This window comes from Sapajus apella, unplaced genomic scaffold, assembly GCF_009761245.1.
Source record: "Sapajus apella isolate SASKATOON/1434 unplaced genomic scaffold, GSC_monkey_1.0 scaffold12, whole genome shotgun sequence".
In the NCBI taxonomy this organism is placed as follows: Eukaryota; Metazoa; Chordata; class Mammalia; order Primates; family Cebidae; genus Sapajus; species Sapajus apella.
In genome coordinates this window covers 2729430-2747867 of record NW_022436952.1, presented here as the reverse complement: position 1 = coordinate 2747867, position 18438 = coordinate 2729430, and the positions used below count along the sequence as shown (strand labels likewise).

General features: G+C 53.1%; 2 protein-coding genes across 2 annotated transcripts; both read right to left on the bottom strand.

The window, feature by feature from the left end:
* Nucleotides 1-858: 858 nt before the first annotated feature.
* On the bottom strand, nt 859-5288 carry KRT35 (keratin 35). The gene is made up of 7 exons (XM_032279702.1): nt 4680-5288; nt 3770-3852; nt 3423-3579; nt 2809-2970; nt 2389-2514; nt 1667-1887; nt 859-1348 (listed from the first exon to the last, which is right to left on the bottom strand). The coding sequence occupies exons 1-7, from the start codon at nt 5148-5150 to the stop codon at nt 1201-1203; spliced, it is 1368 nt and encodes a 455-aa protein (XP_032135593.1). The 5' UTR covers nt 5151-5288; the 3' UTR covers nt 859-1200.
* Nucleotides 5289-9870: 4582 nt separating this feature from the next.
* KRT36 (keratin 36) lies at nt 9871-14827 on the bottom strand. The gene is made up of 7 exons (XM_032279696.1): nt 13407-14827; nt 12652-12734; nt 12296-12452; nt 11305-11466; nt 11081-11206; nt 10682-10902; nt 9871-10303 (listed from the first exon to the last, which is right to left on the bottom strand). The coding sequence occupies exons 1-7, from the start codon at nt 13950-13952 to the stop codon at nt 10108-10110; spliced, it is 1491 nt and encodes a 496-aa protein (XP_032135587.1). The 5' UTR covers nt 13953-14827; the 3' UTR covers nt 9871-10107.
* Nucleotides 14828-18438: the final 3611 nt, after the last annotated feature.

Genomic DNA, 18438 nt, shown 5'->3' with positions numbered 1-18438 from the left:
CTCTCTTAACATGACTGAAGATGCTTAGCAGGTACTCTCAGCATCTTATGAGGAGCACATGCCAGCTGGGAACGCACATCTTCCTTTTCAGCTCAGAAACTTTGGTCTTGGCCCTTCTCCCTTTCCCACCGGGATTAATGGAACTTGCTATTTGCCTGGCCTATTTGGGGAGGACATTCTGGACACAGATGAGAGCCTTTGGGTCAAGATGCTGGGAACTCTCATGCCCATCTGAGGAGGGCTCGTTGTACCCCTCGCCAGATGCCAAGAGCATGCGAGCACATGCATGAACCTCCCAAGAACAAGAGCCTCAGCGTTAGGGATAGAAGTCGTGAAGGCGAGCTCACTCTCCATCTCCTGCTTATGATGGGCTGTGGATTGTTAAGGGGGTTGCTAAACTTGGAGGGCTGCATGAAAGGGCTGCAATGGAAGAGGGGGGTGATGTAAACACACCCCTAAAAGTATCCTGGGTAGGAGACACCCTATTACTGGTCTTACAAGGACCACAGACATGAGGCTGATAGAGTGGCCTAAAACCCTTCCCATGATGATGATCTCGGCTTCAATCTCAGTTTTGTCCATCCCACTCTGGTATCCCAGGTGACCACATATACTAAGAGGGATTCAGGAGAGGTCTGGAAACACCTGGCCCACACTGGAATCTTGGAGAAAGGTCTTCATTGGGGAAGCCAAGCCAAAGGCCTCAGTGTAGGCCTCTACCCACCCCAAATGGGGCACAGTAACCCTGTCGTCCAAAGGGTCATACTTGGTCACACATCTCCCATTCATCTGCCCAACAGTCACCCCTAAACAGAACAGAGACACAAGCCAGCAACACCAGAATGGGGCAAGTTGAGCATCAGGGGCCTGAGCAAATGCATTTTATTGTTCTGCCAGCAAAAGCCCTCGACTGCATTTCAGAATCCACCGGAAGGAAAACCTGACCCAGGAGGCAGCCCAAGAACAGAGACCCAGGCACCCATTGAAATGATGAGGAGTTGAGACCTTTGGAGGCAGCCGGCCTTCGTGACAGGCTCTGAGAAACTTTAAGGCATGTATTTGCACTGATCATTCTCAGGACCAGACCCTGGACCTGGGCTCTGCATGAAGAAAGGGGATTGGGCTACAAGGGTTAGAGTTGGGTAGAGGCCAAGTTCAAGCCCTGGAGACAATGGCCATGGCCTTCTGGGTCAGCCATTCTTAGAACCGGCCCCCTGGGCAGGGCACACAAATGGGGCGGGGGCTGCAGGTTGTGCGGGCTGCACTGGGACCGCAGGAGGCCGCGGGAAGACAGGGAAGGCATGACTTGGAGGGCGAGTAGTCAGGTGCACACGGGTTACAGGGGAGCCTAGAAAAAAGAAAACAGTCAGATTACTATGATTTTCCAGTTGCTGTTTGCTGTAACTCAAAGCAGATCCTAGACTATGCAAACTGGAAAGCACCTTAAAAATCACCTGATCCTAACCCCCTTGTTTTACCAAAAGGGAAACAGAGGCCCTGAGAGGAAAGGGGGCTTGCTGGAGTTACATGATGATTTGCAAGGAGACCAGAACTAAAACTCTGGACTCCAGGCTCCAAGTGCCAGACTCTTTCCAGGCACCATGCTGTCTTCCCAGAGCTTTGTAGATTGCAGTGAGAAGACTAGAGCACGTGCAGTGATACTCACTTGCTGTCCTCACTCTCCAGCAGGCCCCGGTACGTGTTGATCTCACACTCCAGCCGGGCCCGGACATTCAGCAGCACCTGGTACTCCTGGTTCTGCCGCTCCAGGTCAGCCCGGATCTCTGCCAGCTGGGCCTCCACGTTGGTGATCAGGCTCTGCATCTGGGCCAGCTGGGAGCTGTAGCGGGCCTCCGTCTCCGCCAGGGTGGATTCCAAAGCATCTCTCTGTGAGGGCAAGAGTTGTGTAAGGATGAAAAATTCTAGAGGTCAGAGAAGGAGCAGGGAAGCTTCATCTGGGTCTCAGTGAGGCCTCAGAATCCAAGAACAGAAGCTCGGAGAATCAGGATTTGAGCCATCTAGGACAAACCATAATCAGACATCTTATTTGAGATGAGCTAATTAGCCCCTGTGGCTTCTTTGATCGAGAGAGTATCCCCTGTTAATGTCATCTCTGAGTAACTGATAATTACTCAGAAGATGTATCTGCTTACAAAAATATAGGAACTACTGCTTGGACATGTCAGTTGCTACAGGTCTCTTGTCTTTTACCACTGAGGGATTCGTGATTGGGGCTGGTCCCTCATCCCTCTTTTCCACATAGAGAAGCCCTGGTGCTCAAGAACGTAGATCCCTGGAGCCTGCCTGTGTGATCGGAGCACGAAGCTGGGGAGCCTGTGTGCTCCTCGGCTTGGTCCAATAGCAGCTCCGCCCTGCCTTGGGGCTCACCATGCTGTGCTGGGCCTGCAGCTCGATCTCCAGGGCGTTGACGGTGCGTCTCAGCTCGATGATCTCTGCCTGGCAGGACTGCAGCTGCTCTGCACTGGACACCACCTGCTGGTTCAGCTCCTCAGTCTGAAACATACATACACAGGACCTGGTCAGCAACACCAGGGACTTGGCTTCAGAGAGCTACAGAGGCCAGTTAGAATCGTGAGCCAAGAAGGACCTTCCCAATCACCCAGTACCACTCATTTGTTTTATACTCAAGGACATTGTTGCTCAGATGACAGCTACATGCCCGAGAGGCACAGCAAGGTCAAAACAGAGATGGGACTCAAAGTTAGGTTTCTTGATTCAGAGCCCGAGGGTCACTTCCATGTGAGCCACCATGTACCCCTATTGCACTGACTGTTTCCAGGTACCTACCTGGGTGTCAAACCAGTCTTCAGCATCCCGGCGGCTATTCTCTACCAGGGTTTCATACTGGCACCTCATCTCATCCAGAGCTCGGTTCAGGTCAACAGGTGGGGCAGCATCCACCTCAACATTCAGCCGGTCACCAAGCTGGCAGCGCAGCGAGTTCACTTCCTATAGCACAGACCAGGCTCAGTACTAACTCCCAGAGGGCTGCCTCCCAGGCTCCCCTCCTCCCCATGCTCACTTCCTCCCCATGCTCACCTGTTCTCCCAGGCTCACCTGTCCCCCGATGCTCACCTGTTCCCCCATGCTCAGCTCCTCCCCATGCTCACCTCCTCCCCATGCTCACCTGTTCCCCATGCTGACCTCCTCTGCATGCTCACCTGTTCCACATGCTCACCTGTTCCCCATACTGACCTCCTCCGCATGCTCACCTGTTCCCCATGCTCACCTGTTCCCCATGCTCACCTGTTCCCCCATGCTCACCTCCTCCCCATACTCACCTGTTCCCCATGCTCACCTGTTCCCCATGCTCACCTACTCCACCATGTGCACCTCTTCCCCATGTTCACCTCCTCCCCCGAGCTCACCTGCTCTGCCACGCTCATCTCCCCTCTGCTCACCTCCTCATGGTTCTTCTTCAGGCAGAGCAGCTCCTCCTTCAGGGACTCCACCTGGGCCTCCAGGTCAGACTTGCACAGAGTCAGGTCATCCAGGATCCTGCGCAGGCCGTTGATGTCCGACTCTACCAGCTGCCGCAGGGACACCTCCATCTCATACCTGCAGGCATAGAACAGGGCACCTACATCTGCATTTCTTTTTTGCATCTCAGTCAGGTCTGCCCTCAAGCTAGCCAGGTGCTGTGAGTCCTGTTTTCATGTCTCAGTGACAGAGCCAAAACCCTGAGCCCAGACATCACCTGTGTCCAGTTCTAGCAACCCCCAACCATAGGACAAGCAGGACAACTCACTTGGTCCTGAAGTCATCTGCGGCCAGTTTGGCATTGTCAATCTCCACCACCAGCCTGGCATTCTCTGCCTTGCTGCACAGGGTCTGGAGGTATAAAAACGTTATTTCATTGCAAGAAAGGACACTGCTTCTTGGAGCTCCCTAAAGCTGACAAGGGCTGCCTCTGGAAGGAGGAAGTCAGCCGTCCTGGATTCCTGCTACTCCATGGGCACTGGGGGGTTAAAGGCAGGCTCTGGGGATCAACTATGGAAACTCCAGGGTCCCTTCCAATGCAGTGTGTCTGTGACCTGTGACCCAGGTTAGATAGCTGCATGAAAATGAAACAGGAAGGGCCTGGTATGATGAAAGAAGCTTCTTCCTATCCCCCTGTCTCCCAGCCCTACTAGGGGTCCAGGGCAGCTCATTGTCATCAATGTATCCCAGAATTCTCTGGTCATAAATGGTCCCTCACAGGACTCAGCTGTAAGTTTGGGACAGGCAAGAAGCAGATATGAAGCCTGGCAAGAAGGAAACTTCTCTGGCAGGCATTTTCTTCCCGGAGTTACTTATGGGAAGCCGAACTGCACTAAATACATCGAACCCAATCCCCTGACTTTAAATAAAAGAGGAAATGAAAACTGAAAACTCAGAGGGGTGAGCAATAGTACCAAAGTTCTCAGAGTTAATTCATAGAGTTTATGTTCAAGCTCTGGCTCCAGTAACTGCCATCTGGGTCACTTACCCAGTCTGAACCTCAGTGTTCTCATCTGTATAATGAGCTAATGATACCTCCCACCTAAGGTTATTGGGAGGAGCAAATGAGGCCACAGAGGTGAACGTGCTTGGTGACTTCCAACATGCCCTATCGGAACAGAACTACCAATGAATGCTGGTGACACTCTGGGAATCCAAAGCCACTCTGAAGCTCTTACCTTCTTCTGGAGCTCCTCGATGGTCTGGAAGTAGGACTGGTAGTTGGGGCACATGTAGGGCACCTGCTTCTCACACCACTCCCGGATGCGGTTCTCCAGCTCCTCGTTCTCCTGCTCCAGCTGGCGCACCTTCTCCAGGTAGCTGGCCAGGCGGTCGTTCAGGGACTGCATGGTCTCCTTCTCGTTGCCAGTGAGGATGCCCTCCCCAAACCAGCCCCCACCCACGCTGTAGCTGGTGGCAAAGCCTCCGGCAGGGAGGCAGACAGTAGGGAGGCAGCTGGCAGCCCTGTAGCTGCTTCTGCCCAGTCCCGCTGAGCAGGCAGAGAAATTTCGGGCCCCACGGGAGAGACTCGGGAGCTTGCAAGAGCTGCTGGAATACATTGCGGACACAGGAGTGGAGCCCCCACTGGCCCCTCCTGGGCTCTTGAGAGACCCAGAAGAGAAGCCAGCCTTGAGGCGTTTGGAAGCCATGGCCCCAGCAACTCAGAGGCAATTGATAGATCTCTAAGACCAGTTACCCCAAAGCAGAAAAGCAGCTCCTTACTCCAGATTTATATCTCTACCCCAGTGGGCGTTGGTTGGCCTTCACAAAGTGTTTTCTCCTCGTTAAAGTTAACACCACTTTCTATTAAAACCCCTCATTAACCTCTGATTTAGTTTTCTGTGAAAATTTACCAGCCTCATAAAATAGGAGCCCCGCTGCTATGTCAAGTCTCACCTCCACCACCCCGCATCACTGGGAAGACTCAGTCCCCGTCAGTTCTTCAAAGGGACCTGTCATCTGAGCCCAGACCTCAGCCTCCGCATTAAGCAGGCGTGGGAGTTCAGCCACCATCTTGACTTTCTCCAACTTTGACTTCTTTTATGGGCCCGAGGGAGTAGAGGAGGTCTCCGGGAAGCTCCCAGGAGGTGGAAGAGTAAGCTTGGTTATTGCAGGAAGGCAGGGGTCTTGCAGCCAGGGAGACACAGAAGGCTCTTGAATTGGCCCAGAAAATATGACTACGGTGACCAATTTCCCTGGTTTCCCCAGGAATTTTCTGGTTTTAGTTCTAAAAGTTTCATATGCCAGGGAACCCTCAGTCCTGGGCAAAATGGAGCAGCTCGTCACCCTAGATACTGCAGAGCCCTGATGGACACTTCCCAACTCTTTCCCTTGCCAGGAAGTCTGTCCAGGCTGTAGAGTCTAAGTTCTAGCCACAATGCCTAGAGGCCAGTTAATTGGACAACTGCCCATGATGACATCTAGGAGGGTGTGCCTTCCCCAGCCCTGGCTGAGAAATGGAGAAGCCCTTCCTTCTGGTGGCCTGAATCGGAGCTCTTTTCACACAGCCCTATCAATAACCAGGCTGATGGTAGCAACCATTATTCAATGAGCGTTTAGTACCCACCGGCCCCCACACTGATCTGTCTCTGTGCATTCTCTTATTCAGTCCTCACACAACCTCATGCGATTGGTATCACCAGTAGCCCATTAAATAGATGAGTCTTGGGCTGTTTCAGGAGCCTGTCCCAGATCACGGCTGAACAAGCATCTGTACAACTGCTCAAGGCATGCTGTCTTCTTTAAGACCCCCACACACCCTGCAACACAGACGTGGACCAAAAGTGCTGACTCCTACAGAAGGATCCAACAGTCAGAGTGGAAAACGGCTTAACCGAGGTCCACACAGGCTTCCCAGGGAGGCTAAAACCCAGGCCTTCCAGCTCCAAACCACAGGCCCACCCCACAGCCTCTAAGGGCCCAGTCCTGGCTAGGCCTTCCCCCTGGAGCCTGGCCCCTGCTCCAGCCCTGCTGCGCCCTCCCAGCTCTGAATGCCTGCAACAGTGACTGTTGGTGGATTTCTTGGCCTCCTATTAACTGACGCCTTCTGATTGTCTTATGTTTCAGCCCTATTTTCCCAGGGAGACTGTTAGCATGGGGGCAGGGATTGATCTTATAGTTTCTTTTGAAATCTCTGTAGCTTCAAGCACAGTGCTGGGCTTCTACATGTCTCCAAATGAATTAATTAATAAATGAATGAATGAGTGATTTTCCCATGGTAAATTGTGTTAAGAAAGGAAAGAAAGAATGGAAGGGGAAAAAAAAGAGAATAGGGAGCGGGGAAAGACAAACAGTCGGTCTTACTATTTCTACTTTTATAAATGAGGAAACAGAGACTCAGACGTGGAAGGGGACCAGGCTTCTCTGTGTAGGTGAGCAACGCCTGCTCAGACTAACCAGCCCCTTTGGCCAAGAACAAAGTGTTCTCTGGGCCAAAAGCCATTCTGCCCAAGGGAAACGGATCCTGTGAGCCAATTTAGTGCTAAAGGTGTGGCTAAAAAATTCTTGATAAGATTTGATAAAACATGTATGTATTTTTAAAGCTGTTTTGGGGTGTTTTATAAAGTGATCTCGTCTATTTCTATGCCTTTTTAGCATTCTTTTCTTAAATGAAATAATTATCTAGAAACCTTATCAGCAAGAACTGATATTGTTTAGCAAATTCCTAGTAACTTTCCTTACAGGATAATTGCACTCTGCTCAGATGAGGTCCAGGCTGTCCCGGATCATGCCACGGATACACTAAATATGGCCTTAGAATTCCCTTTTCCCTCCTTCCTCCTTTTTCTGCCCATCAAATCCAAATCTGCCCTAAAGCCTTTCCTGGTCACCCCAGCCCTCAGTGATCTCTCCTCTTCCTCAAAACCTGAAACCCTGCCCATGCCCGCTCCCCAGGTGTGGGGGAGTGTGGGGGCGAGGTGTCTCCACAGCGGGACGTGAGCTCCTTGGGAACTGTGCCTGTTATCCACTCTTTGTTCCAGCCACTCCCGCCACCCCTGCTCCTTCCTAGATAGGCCTGAACCTGAAGGTTGGATTGGCTATGTAGGCCGTGTTCCGCACGTTATCTCTTCGCTGATTAATTGATGTGTATGTGTGAATGAGAAAGACAGTCAGACAGCACATCTGGAAAGCACAAAAAAAATCAGAAAAACCAGACCACCTTGAAATAAAGCATCATAGTCACTCTGGGGAAATTGTATTAAATGCTTTCTATCCTTTCTCTCTTGGTATCAATGAAATAGGAGCCCAAAGACCCGAGAAGTCTCCTGAGTCTGCCACGTGCTGTGTGACTTTAGACCAGCCGCCACCTATCCCACAACACCATTGAATTCTGATTTGCACATAGGTCAGTGATTTCAATCGCAACTCAGTCAAGGGTTTGTGTGAGGTTGAGACAGGAGGCATTTCTTAACCCATGCAGATGCACTGGACAATGTAATTAAAAGCTAGGCAAGGATGCAGGAATAAAGAGCATACAGCCACTCAGGGCTGAACGTGTGCATGAGATGAGGCTGTGAGTGTGTCCTGTGAACTGAAGAGTGATCGTAAAAAGGGAAAATGCTGTACAATGCAAGGTGCTGATGACATAATTACCTGTCAGGTCACGCCCTGTGTGGTTCACTCACGGTGACAAGGTAGCTCAGCTGTTTCCCAGTTAGAAGACTCGGCCCACTCCCGGACCCTTGGCTGTTTCTGCACAGAGGTGCAGTGCTCTCTGTGAATGCCTGGTCACCCACCAGCCTCAGGCCAAAGGCAGGGGTGCAGACCTCAGGCCCCAGAGCATGAGTGGAGCAGGGAGGGGGAGGGGGGGCAGGGGAAAGAGCCATGCAGACTGTCCCCCATTCCCAGAGCCAGGTGCATCCTCTGTGGCTGAGGCCTTTGGGTTCACTCTCCAGCTCCAAGGGCAAGGCTGGCATCGCAGCCCCCACCACAGCACCCTGCCGATACAAAGGAAAGAGCTTGGCCCACGCAATGGGGGTTTCTGTTTGACACTCTGAGGCCAGGGACTCTGCATTTGTAGTAAGAACAACACTGATAGCTACCACTTTTTGGAAGCTGCACACACTGTCTCATTGGAGCCTCCCAGCAGCCCCATTTCACAGATGAACCTGCAGAGACCAGAGAGGGCTCATGACCTGACCAGGCATGTAGAGTGACAGAGTCGGGCTCAGGGCAGGATGCTCTGATGCTACCTACGCACATCTTATCCTGGGGTCTGATACGTGTTTGCTGTGCCTCTGGCTTGCCCAGCAAGTGATTGAAGAGTCATATTTGTTAATCACCAAATAGCGGACGACATGACACAAAGTCAGGTGATGGAGGTCTTGGCCATGATCCAGAGGAGAGCCCAGAGGAAAGTGAGCACGAGAGAGAGAGAAACTACTGAGAAGAGTTCCAGAGTCAGGACCAGAAGAGCTGGGTGATCGCCAGGTCTCACCACTCACTGCTCTGTGCCTGGGACAAGTCACTGCCCTCTCTGGTCCTGTGTTCTCAAACGAAGACTGAAGCAGGGGGCAAAGGAACCAACCGTGAGGCCCTCAGACCTCTCCCAGGCCATGCTTCTCTCATCAGAGGGGAGTCCGGGTCTGGAATAGTCAGGTGCCATCGGCAGACCTGCCTGACCTAGCCTGTGGAATCCAGGCCCTGAACTCTGCTCCGCAATGAAGCCTGGCTGTCCTGTCCCCCAACTCCACGTCTGAGCCCCCACCCGCACCCCACTGTCCCTGGCACCCTTCAGTTTGGTCCTGTGTGCCTTGTTGGGACATGGATTCGCCTGGCCCTCCACCTTCACCGCCCTGCTCTCCCTGACCGCCCTCCCCGGCGTGGCTGGCTCAGGCTGGTTGCCTAGAGTTTGGCCCTCTCTGCTTATTCCTGGGACCCCCCTCTCCTGAACCATCCCCAGCGTCAGGCAGTAAAGTGACAGGAGCTGGGCAAGAGAGGAGAAGCTGAGAGAAAAAGAGAGATCGCTACCAAATCTCTCAGGGGTGCAGACCTCAGGCCCCAGAGCATGAGTGGAACAAAGAGGGGGAAGGGGCGGGGCTGGGGAAAGAGGCTGGTCAGGCTACTACAGAGAAGGACTGGTTCGGGAGCCTCTGCCTCTTTTGGGGCCTCCCTAAGGTATCTACTCATGGTCAGCACCAAGCTGAGAGCTACGGCCAGCACCCATCCAGACTGGGTCAGTGTCTGTTCTCACTGAGCAGGGCCTGAGGCATCTTTGTTATTAAATACTTTGAATCACCCTGTCACCTCCTCCCACTCAGAGCCAGAGAAGATAGACCTCAACCCAAACCCCACAACTATCCTGCAGCCCCTGATCAAACACCCCCATGAACCACACGAGCACATGAGCATCAACAGAGTCAGCCAAAATTGAGTTTGCTATGCCAGGAGAACACACTTTATTGGGTAAATTTCCAGGAAACCTGGTTTTGCATGGCGTAAAGCACAGTGAAGTCCAGAAACACAATACCGGGAGTGTTTTGGTAGAAAAACCTGCTAAGCATAGGGGGACCCTTCTAGAGAGGGACAGGGTCGTTCAGCTGCCAGGAGTCCCAGGGTGTCCTCCTTCCTGTGGTCGGGGCCCTGCCTGGTGGACCAGGTGGGCTGTCACAGCGGGCGGGACTGCAGGTGCTCCCTGGAGGAGATGACTCTCCCATCTCTGATCTCCTCGGTGATGGTGCGGATCTGAGTACCAGCCTGGGGAGCAGGGATGCAGGCCACAGCCGGGGCACAGGGCGCCGGGGGGACAGAAGGAACTCTAATGGCAGGCTTGCATGCCATGGCACAAGGTGGGGGAGGAAGCCTGGGGAAACAAAATCATTCCGGGTACATTTGGCATCGGAGCATTGGGCTGAGATTCGTGTTAAACAGGTCTAGAGGATCGAGCGAGATGGGTGGCCTCGGACCGTCTCAGTGCCTCCAAATTCCCCTAGGGTGAGAGGACCGAACTGCGGATATTAAGAGCAGAAATTGCCAACCAGAAAAGATGGTGCAAAACACGCGGTGTGTGCTAGGTTGGATTCTCCCACTATGCACTGCCAAAGCCTGGGACTAGATGGAGAATCTCGAGGGGCTTTGGCTTAGTCCCCTTCATCTGGGCAACAACCACTTCTGGGCTTGATGCCCTCCACATGGTACTGGGGGTTGAGTCAAGCCCTCCCCCAGCCCAAGGGCCACTCACTTGCAATCCTCTCCCTCCAGCAGGCGGCGGTAGGTAGCGATCTCGCCCTCCAGCCGGGCCTTGACGTCCAGCAGCACCTGGTACTCCTGGTTCTGCCGCTCCAGGTCACAGCGGATCTCAGACAGCTGGGCCTCCACGTTGCTGATCAGGCACTGCATCTGGGCCAGCTGGGAGCTGTAGCGGGCCTCGGTCTCCGCCAGGGTGGATTCCAAGGAATTCCGCTGCAATGGCAAAGAGGAAGAGCTGCCCATGGGGAGGAATCCCCCAACCCCAGAAACCCACAGCCCTGCACATCTGCATAGGCCTGTGATCACACCCCATGAGATCCTGCGTGCCGAGGCTGGTGGGTCGGGGACCTGCCACAGACTGTGGCCAGCCACGCAGGCAGGAGCCACTCACCATGCTGTGCTGGGCCTGCAGCTCAATCTCCAGGGCGTTCACCGTGCGTCTCAGCTCAATGATCTCAGACTGGCAGCACTGCAGCTGCTCTGAGCTGGACACCACCTGCTGGTTCAGCTCCTCAGTCTAAACACATGCGAGGGCTCAGAGCATGGTCAGACCAAGTTATTTCAAAAGGTAACCCCAGCCCAGGAGCCTGTAGTCCCAGGGCACCCCAACCCCACCTGGGTGTTGAACCAGGCCTCCACATCTCTGCGGTTATTCTCCACCAGGGCCTCGTACTGGCATCTCATATCCTCCAGGATTCTGTTGAGATCCACTGGGGGGGCAGCATCCACCTCCACATTCAGTCGGTCCCCAAGTTGGCAACGGAGTGCACCGACTTCCTGCACAGAGGAGAGAGGGTGACATGAGGTTGTGAAAAGGATGCTGGATTGCAGGTTTCACTGACCTGGATTCAAACCCTCTTCCCTCAGTTGCCAGCTGCATAGCATTAGACAGGATACTTAAATCTCTCTAAGCCTCGGTCTCCCTCTACGTATACCTACCTTGGTATATACCTACCTCCTTCTTTGGGATATTTGTGAGATGATACAAGCCCTAGGCAAATTAATTTGCCGTTATCAGGCACTAGAGCCCAAATAGAAATCTCGTGTTGGCCAGGCATGGTGGCTCACACCTATAATTCTAGCACTTTGGGAGGCCAACGTGGGCGGATCACTTGAGGTCGGGAGTTCGAGACCAGCCTGACCAACATGGAGAAACTCTACTAAAAATAGAAAAATTAGCTGGGCATGGTAGCACATGCCTATAATCCCAGCTACTTGGGTGGCTGAGACACGAGAATCACTTAAACCCAGGAGGCGGAGGTTGTGGTGAGCTGAGATCACGCCATTGCACTCCAGCCTGGGCAACAAGAGTGAAATTCTGTCTCAAAAAAAAAAAAAAAACAAAAGAAATCTAGTGTTGTGGGCAGAAGTGTAGACCCTCTACAACCTTAGGCAAGCAACTTAACCTCTTTGTACCTAAGCTTTCTCGTTTGTAAAATGGAGCTTGTCACAGTTTATAATTCTTGGGATGACTGTAAGGATGAAATGAAATGAGAATGAAATGTAAGGAAATGTATAGTTCCTGCCACACTCTAAGCCCAAGGACCAGCAGTGGCTCCCTAAGCTGGATGGGAAATGCTGGGAGGTCACGTGGCACCAGCCTCACCTCCTCGTGGTTCTTCTTGAGACACATCAGCTCCTCCTTCAGGGACTCCACCTGGGCCTCCAGGTCGGCCTTGCACAAGGTCAGCTCATCCAGGATCCTGCGCAGGCCGTTGATGTCCGACTCCACCAGCTGCCGCAGGGACAGCTCAGTCTCATACCTGCACACACAGAACCCTCCTGAGTCTGCAGCAAGGGAAACCCCACACAGGCAGGGTCCCCTGCCCTGCTGTCCAGCTGCAGTGGCTGACTTGCAGTCAGGAGCGGGATGGTCCTTATCCCCACCTCACCAGCTCCCAAAGGCAGGAGACAGAGGCAAGGGAGTGGCATGGCAAACCTTCCCTGATCAGGCCCACTCACTTGGTCCGGAAGTCATCAGCAGCCAGCTTGGCATTATCAATCTGCAGAACCAGCCTGGCATTCTCAGACTTAGTCAGCAGGATCTGGGGAACAAGAGGTTTCCCATGAACTACAGGAGGCCCAGCAGTGTGGAGGCAGGTAGAGGGATAGCTCAGCTCACAGAGGCCATGCTACTATGTATCACCACCTTTAGCATTTCCAGCCCTGAGCCACACCCCAGGTATGGGGGAAGCATGCACCCCACGGGGGCATCCCAAGCATGTCAGTGGCCATCAGTCCTGGCACCTATAGCCTTCAGGGTGGCACCGTGAGATACATCACGGTAAGGCAGACCTGGATTCAGGTTCTGCGTCTAACACTCAGGCTGTGTGATCTTGAGCAAGTTGCTGAACCCCTCAAAATTCAGCTTCCACGTCTGTTAAATGGGTCCAGCAATACTCATCTCTCCAAGATGAAGAATAAATAAGTCAGGGAGTAGGGAGGTGTCAGGCACAGTGCTGTATCCAGTAGGGGCTTGGTACATGTTCCTTCCCTTCCTACAGCTGAGACAGCAAGGGGGCGTGAGGAATGGCTGGCAACGAGGTGCAAGCAGAGAAGCCTGGGTCCCCGAGGAAACCAAAGGCCTAGAGAGAAAAGTTAGCCCTACCAAGAGAATTCCCTAAAAGCTACCGTCCCATCTGGAAAGGCCCTGGAATGAGACAGACGCCGCCTAAGAGTTAGGCTGCTCAGCTAGAGAGGGGTCAGGTCTTTCTTACCTTCTGCTGGAAATCTTCGATGGTCTTGAAGTAGGACTGGTAGTCTGGGCAAGTGTACGGGATCTGAGACTCATACCACTCCCGGATGCGGCTCTCCAGCTCCGCGTTCTCCCGCTCCAGCTGACGCACCTTCTCCAGGTAGTTGGCCAAGCGATCGTTCAGGAACTGCATGGTCTCCTTCTCGCTGCCGTTGAAGGAGCCCTCGCAGAACCAGCCCCCGCTCCCAACAAAGCCGGAGGGGTGGCACCCAGCAGACAGATAGGAGCCAGGCAAGCAGCTCCCAAGGCTGGAGAGGCCCGACCTAACAGAAGAGATGCACCCCGCAGCACCGGCGAGGCTGGGCACCCTGCAGGAGCCCACAGAGCGGATGGAGGACACCCGAGAGATACCGCCTGCTGCGCCACAGAGGCCCTTGGCAGACCCCATGGAGAAGGTCGGGGTGCAGATCTGGGCGGCCATGGTGCTAGCAGAGGAAGGCTGCAGCTTAGCAAGCAGCTTGGGTTCTGGACTCAAGGCCTCTGCGGAGCATTTATATACACTCTCCATGGGGTGTTGGCATGGTACACATCCCTTGCTCTTGGGAAAGCCTATTCCTATTCCCGAAAGCTAATCTCATTAGAATGTGATTTTTGCTACCCATCCAGAACCCCATGCCTTATAAAAAAAAAAATTTGTTGAATTTGGTTTGCTAAGTCAGGACTCTCGACTGTTGTCATTTCCTAGCAGAAAATGAGTTTTATTGCCTCTTCAAAGAGTCTGCACCAGGTCCCATAAATTGGGAGTGGCTGCACGAATGACATTTGGTTCCTGCTCTCTCTATCTGCCTTCCCCTGGGGAGCCTAGTCTGTCCCTTGTCACCCCCATCCACTGCCACCACCCCTCATAGCTGCTCACCCTGCCTGGGCTGCTGGGATGGTAAAAGAGAGCAAAGGAACAGAAATTCAGGAAGCACCTGTGATGTACCAGGCTACTGGTTATTTCATTCACACCTCATAACAATCCTAGGAGGTGGCTGATGTTATCTTCATTGGTACCAATGTGGAAACTGGGACTCAGAATGGTTTAATAGCTTGCTCAAGGTGAACAGGAAGTGACTGGCAGAGCTTAGGTCTGAAACCCGGCCTCTCAGACACCAAATCCAATTTCCTTGCCCCACTGCTTCCCCACACAACTGGGGTCAAGTCTGAGTACCCAGAATTTAGGGACAGGAGACCTAGTTCAAATCCTGGCTCTGTGGCTGGTTTTCTCAGAGATACTGAGCACATCACTTCCTCCCTGAGAAACTCAGTGTTTTCATCGGAACAGTAGAGATCATCCCTCTGTCCCACCTGCTTCCCACAGATATGAAATGAAAGTGTTTTGCAAGCCACTGGGTCCTGCAGAAGTGTTGGTTAGGTTAGGAGGAGAGTCTTTGATGATGGTTTATGGCTGTGGTCAGCAAATGTTCGTAAGCGTGAGCACTGCTAAGCATGGTCTGTCTTCCCACTGAGCACAGCAGGGTGGCAGTGGGAGAAGGGGGTGCCCCATAGCCAGTCCCTTAGTCAATGAACACATCATCACAGACTCCTGCCATTATGGAATCTGCATGCTTGGATCCCTGGGCAGAGCTGGAGGGCAGTTTCCTTTGTGGCCGTCAGCGTCTTGAACCTCTGAGGGTGGAATCAGGAGCCTAGAACGACCTGCTCTGACCCTCCTGGTCCCTGAACAGGTCACAGAAATGGCCAATGGCAGACTCTTTGGACAGAGGAGGAATACAAAGAAAAAAGCTAAATACTGCCAGATAGTTAAGCAAGCCGAGAGAGGAGAACCTGAGAATTAAGGGCCAAAGATAAGCCTGGGTCTTCCGCCTTGAAACGTGGACTTTCCCAAGGCTTGGGCAACCTGCTCACTCTGCCCCCACACACGCTTGTTTGCAAAGCTGGCGTTTATGGAAGCATTTATGTGCTTCTCAAGTTGTAATTTGCCAGCCTCTTAAAACGTTTTATAAGCTTCTCTCTGAAATCACCTAGGGAGGACTAGCTATGGAGGATCATGCCTGTCCCAGCAAGGTGGACACTTTCACAAGATGCCCAGGAGCAGCTGGCAGTGGCCCCCCGTGCAGTGCCTCTGGGAGCAAGAGGAGACCATCAGCCCCCAGAGCCCCAGTTGCCCTAGTAATGACATCCTTACAACCATCCAATCTCCGCAGTTCTCCCGGCGGGGCCTAGGAGTGGATCGTCACAGGGTTTCCAACCTCAGCCCTTTGTGCCAGGTCATTGTTTGCTGTTCAGGGCTGCCCTGTGCATTGTAAAACGTTTGGCAGTGTCCCTGGACTATACCGCCAGATGCCAGTAGCCACCCCCTGCCCCAGTATTGACAACCAAAAATGTCTACAGACATTGCCAAATGTCCCCGGAGTTGGGGGTCAGGGGACAAAACCACCCCCAGCTGAGAACCACCGGACTATCAGGACCAAGACTGGGGCTCTGACCCAAACTCCCCTAAGTATCCCCTACTTGATTTTCTGGGACAATAGTGCGGAGTCTGGCTGTCCCTGTTGGGCCCACTCAGGCAAGTCCTCAATATACCTATGCCTCAGTTTACCTTGTTTGTGACACAGCATGCTTGTCCTGCAAAATGGGCCCAAGGGCAGCCCGCACCAAGCCCTTTGCACAGCTCTTCTCTGTTTGGGATCTATGGCTGGCTGGCTTCTGAAGTTAATACTCTCATTTTCTTTTTTGTTTTAAACCCTGTACTGTACGATCCATAACTGAGGCTGATTCTAGGTTTCTCTCAGGACAACTGAATAAGCAAGGAGTCTGCTGATCCGAAGGTCCAAATACCCCCATCATTCTCACCTGAGCATCACAAGGGCCGCTGTGGACCAGGGAGGCACCCCTAGGGCTGTGGAGAGTGGACTGTACCTTCCCTGGAGCAGGTGACCAGCTCGTCAAAGGAGAAAGTCTTTCAGCTGCCCTCAATGTCCCGCCTTTTTCCTTATTTTTGACTTGCACAGCCAACCCCCGACCCAAGGGAAGTGCGGAGAGAGACTTGGGGAGGAATTCCTCTTCCCTCTCCCACCCAGCAGCCTGGGACAACACAGGATGGGGTAAGGCTTACAGCAACAAACGCTCGACCTGTATCAGAGACAAGAACCCAGGGCTCAGGGTTGCTCTCCTCCCCTGGCAGCTCTAAGAGGCCGCCCCCTCCCGTGCTAGCCCAGCCAGGGAGAACTTCCAGTTGTTCACGGTTGTATAAACCAGGGCTGCCCTGCATCAGGTTTTATTTCAAAGTAGAATCATATTCTGAGACCATTTTTCTAACATCAGTCAAAAGTGCACTGGGCTAAGGGTTAAGAGACCTGGACTCCAGGCCCAGCTCTGCCCCAAATTCCAGTACAGCATGAGGCCCCAGTACACTGGGCCTCAGAGCCCCAGTGTGAACAAGGAAGGGCCTGGACAATGAGCTGGCACCCATGATCTCAGACAGTATAGGATCAGGTAACCGAGCACACGCTGTGGGTCCCAGGAGTTGCCTGGATGTGTCTGTGATTCATTCACCATCCCCACTGCCCTGTCCCTTCTCTGGCATTGATCCTCAGAATGAAGAAGCATCAAGGAGGTTCAAGCCCATGACACGACTGGGTTTCATGTTCTGTCCAAACACCCATGGGCCTCAGATCTCCCTTTGCCTCCAGCACCGCACACCCAGAGAGCAATGGTGCAGGCTTCCTCCTGGCTTTCCCTCCGCAGGCCAAGTGGCAGCATTAACCCCCTCCCAGGCTGTTCCCCGAGAAGGCCGGATCAGCGGTGCATTGTCACAGGGACACTGAGCCAGCATCCCAGCATGTCAGGCCTGAAATGGCATCTCTGGCCAACTGAGTCAAAGACTTTGCTTTGCAGAGGAAGGGATTCAGAGAATAGAGGGCTGAACAGCAGGGGCAAGGGCCCTGAGGCTGGACTCGGCAAGAGTGGAGTTCAAGCTGCAGGGTCCCTCCAAGCCTCGGCTTTCACAATAGTTCAGTGGAGGTCATAACGCCACAATCACTACATCCAAAGGGGCTTCATAAACAGGAAATGGTTTCACAGATTTAAGAGACTGAAACTGCTCTTAGAACCCATAAAGTCAGAACCCCAGTCCAACGCTGTTTCCGCCCACCCTGGTTTAATGGAACACTAATTCAGAGGCCTAACCCAGTAGTCTGAGAAAAGACAGCTGCCCAGAGAGGTAGGGTCTGGGATTGTGTCCCGAGCTGCCGTCGTCTCCTCCTAGATGGAGCTAGGAGTCTCCATCTGGTCTCTGACACTTACTCTAGAAGCTTCCAAAAGCCTTCACCCTACCTGCAGTCTGCAGTGCTGACAGGACGTCCTGTCCACCACGATCCCAGCTTGGGGAAAGGGGAAGTAGGTAACTGCTGCCATAGGAACAGAAAGCGTGCTGGCCTTTCACCGAGCCCATCTTGGAAGGCCACCAAATTCAACATCAGCCGCTGAATTTGTGGCCCCTTCTTTGGCAGAAAGAAGTCTGCACACTCAAATGAACTTCTGTCTGAAAACCAAGGTTCTCCGTGGGCAAAGACCCAAAATGTCAGGCCCAAGTCTCCCTCTGCCCAGCTCTGTACAGCCCCTCCCAAGTACAAGGCATAGCTGTCACAGTGTGCCCAGGAGGAAGGGGGTTTTTCGAGCACGGCATCTTTTTCTGCTTCTCTGGGCTTTGGCCAGGCTGTGCTGGTCACCACCACCCAAGGGCCTCAAAGACAGCGGAGGAAGCAAACCAGACAGCAGTCTATGGGGTAGCCAGGCTGCCCACAAATGGGCACCAATGAGAATAAAATCTCCGCAGAAGACCAGTGGTTTGTGAGAGCAGCCTGCTGATTTCAGTTCCACCCTTTAGGTTTTCTCCCACTGCCTCTTCCACCCTTGAGGTCCACACACCTAGATCCTAGAGAATTTTCCACCAGAAGAAATGCTGATTTCATGTTTTAACCTCTTCAGACCCACTCAGCACCCAGCAGTCACCCAGGACCCTGGGAGACCCACAGCTCATCCTCATT

What these genes read in the sequence shown, in the direction of transcription:
- KRT35 (XM_032279702.1), bottom strand. Translation starts at nt 5,150, where the DNA reads ATGGCTTCCAAACGCCTCAAGGCTGGCTTCTCTTCTGGGTCTCTCAAG. An exon ending in TCGAGGAGCTCCAGAAGAAG is followed by an intron (nt 3,853 to 4,679) that starts GTAAGAGCTTCA and finishes TTATACCTCCAG; the next exon opens with ACCCTGTGCAGCAAGGCAGA. An exon ending in AAGACTGGTTTGACACCCAG is followed by an intron (nt 2,515 to 2,808) that starts GTAGGTACCTGG and finishes TGTATGTTTCAG; the next exon opens with ACTGAGGAGCTGAACCAGCA.
- KRT36 (XM_032279696.1), bottom strand. Translation starts at nt 13,952, where the DNA reads ATGGAGAGTGTATATAAATGCTCCGCAGAGGCCTTGAGTCCAGAACCC. An exon ending in TCGAAGATTTCCAGCAGAAG is followed by an intron (nt 12,735 to 13,406) that starts GTAAGAAAGACC and finishes CTTGTTCCCCAG; the next exon opens with ATCCTGCTGACTAAGTCTGA. An exon ending in GCTGATGACTTCCGGACCAA is followed by an intron (nt 12,453 to 12,651) that starts GTGAGTGGGCCT and finishes CTGTGTGTGCAG; the next exon opens with GTATGAGACTGAGCTGTCCC.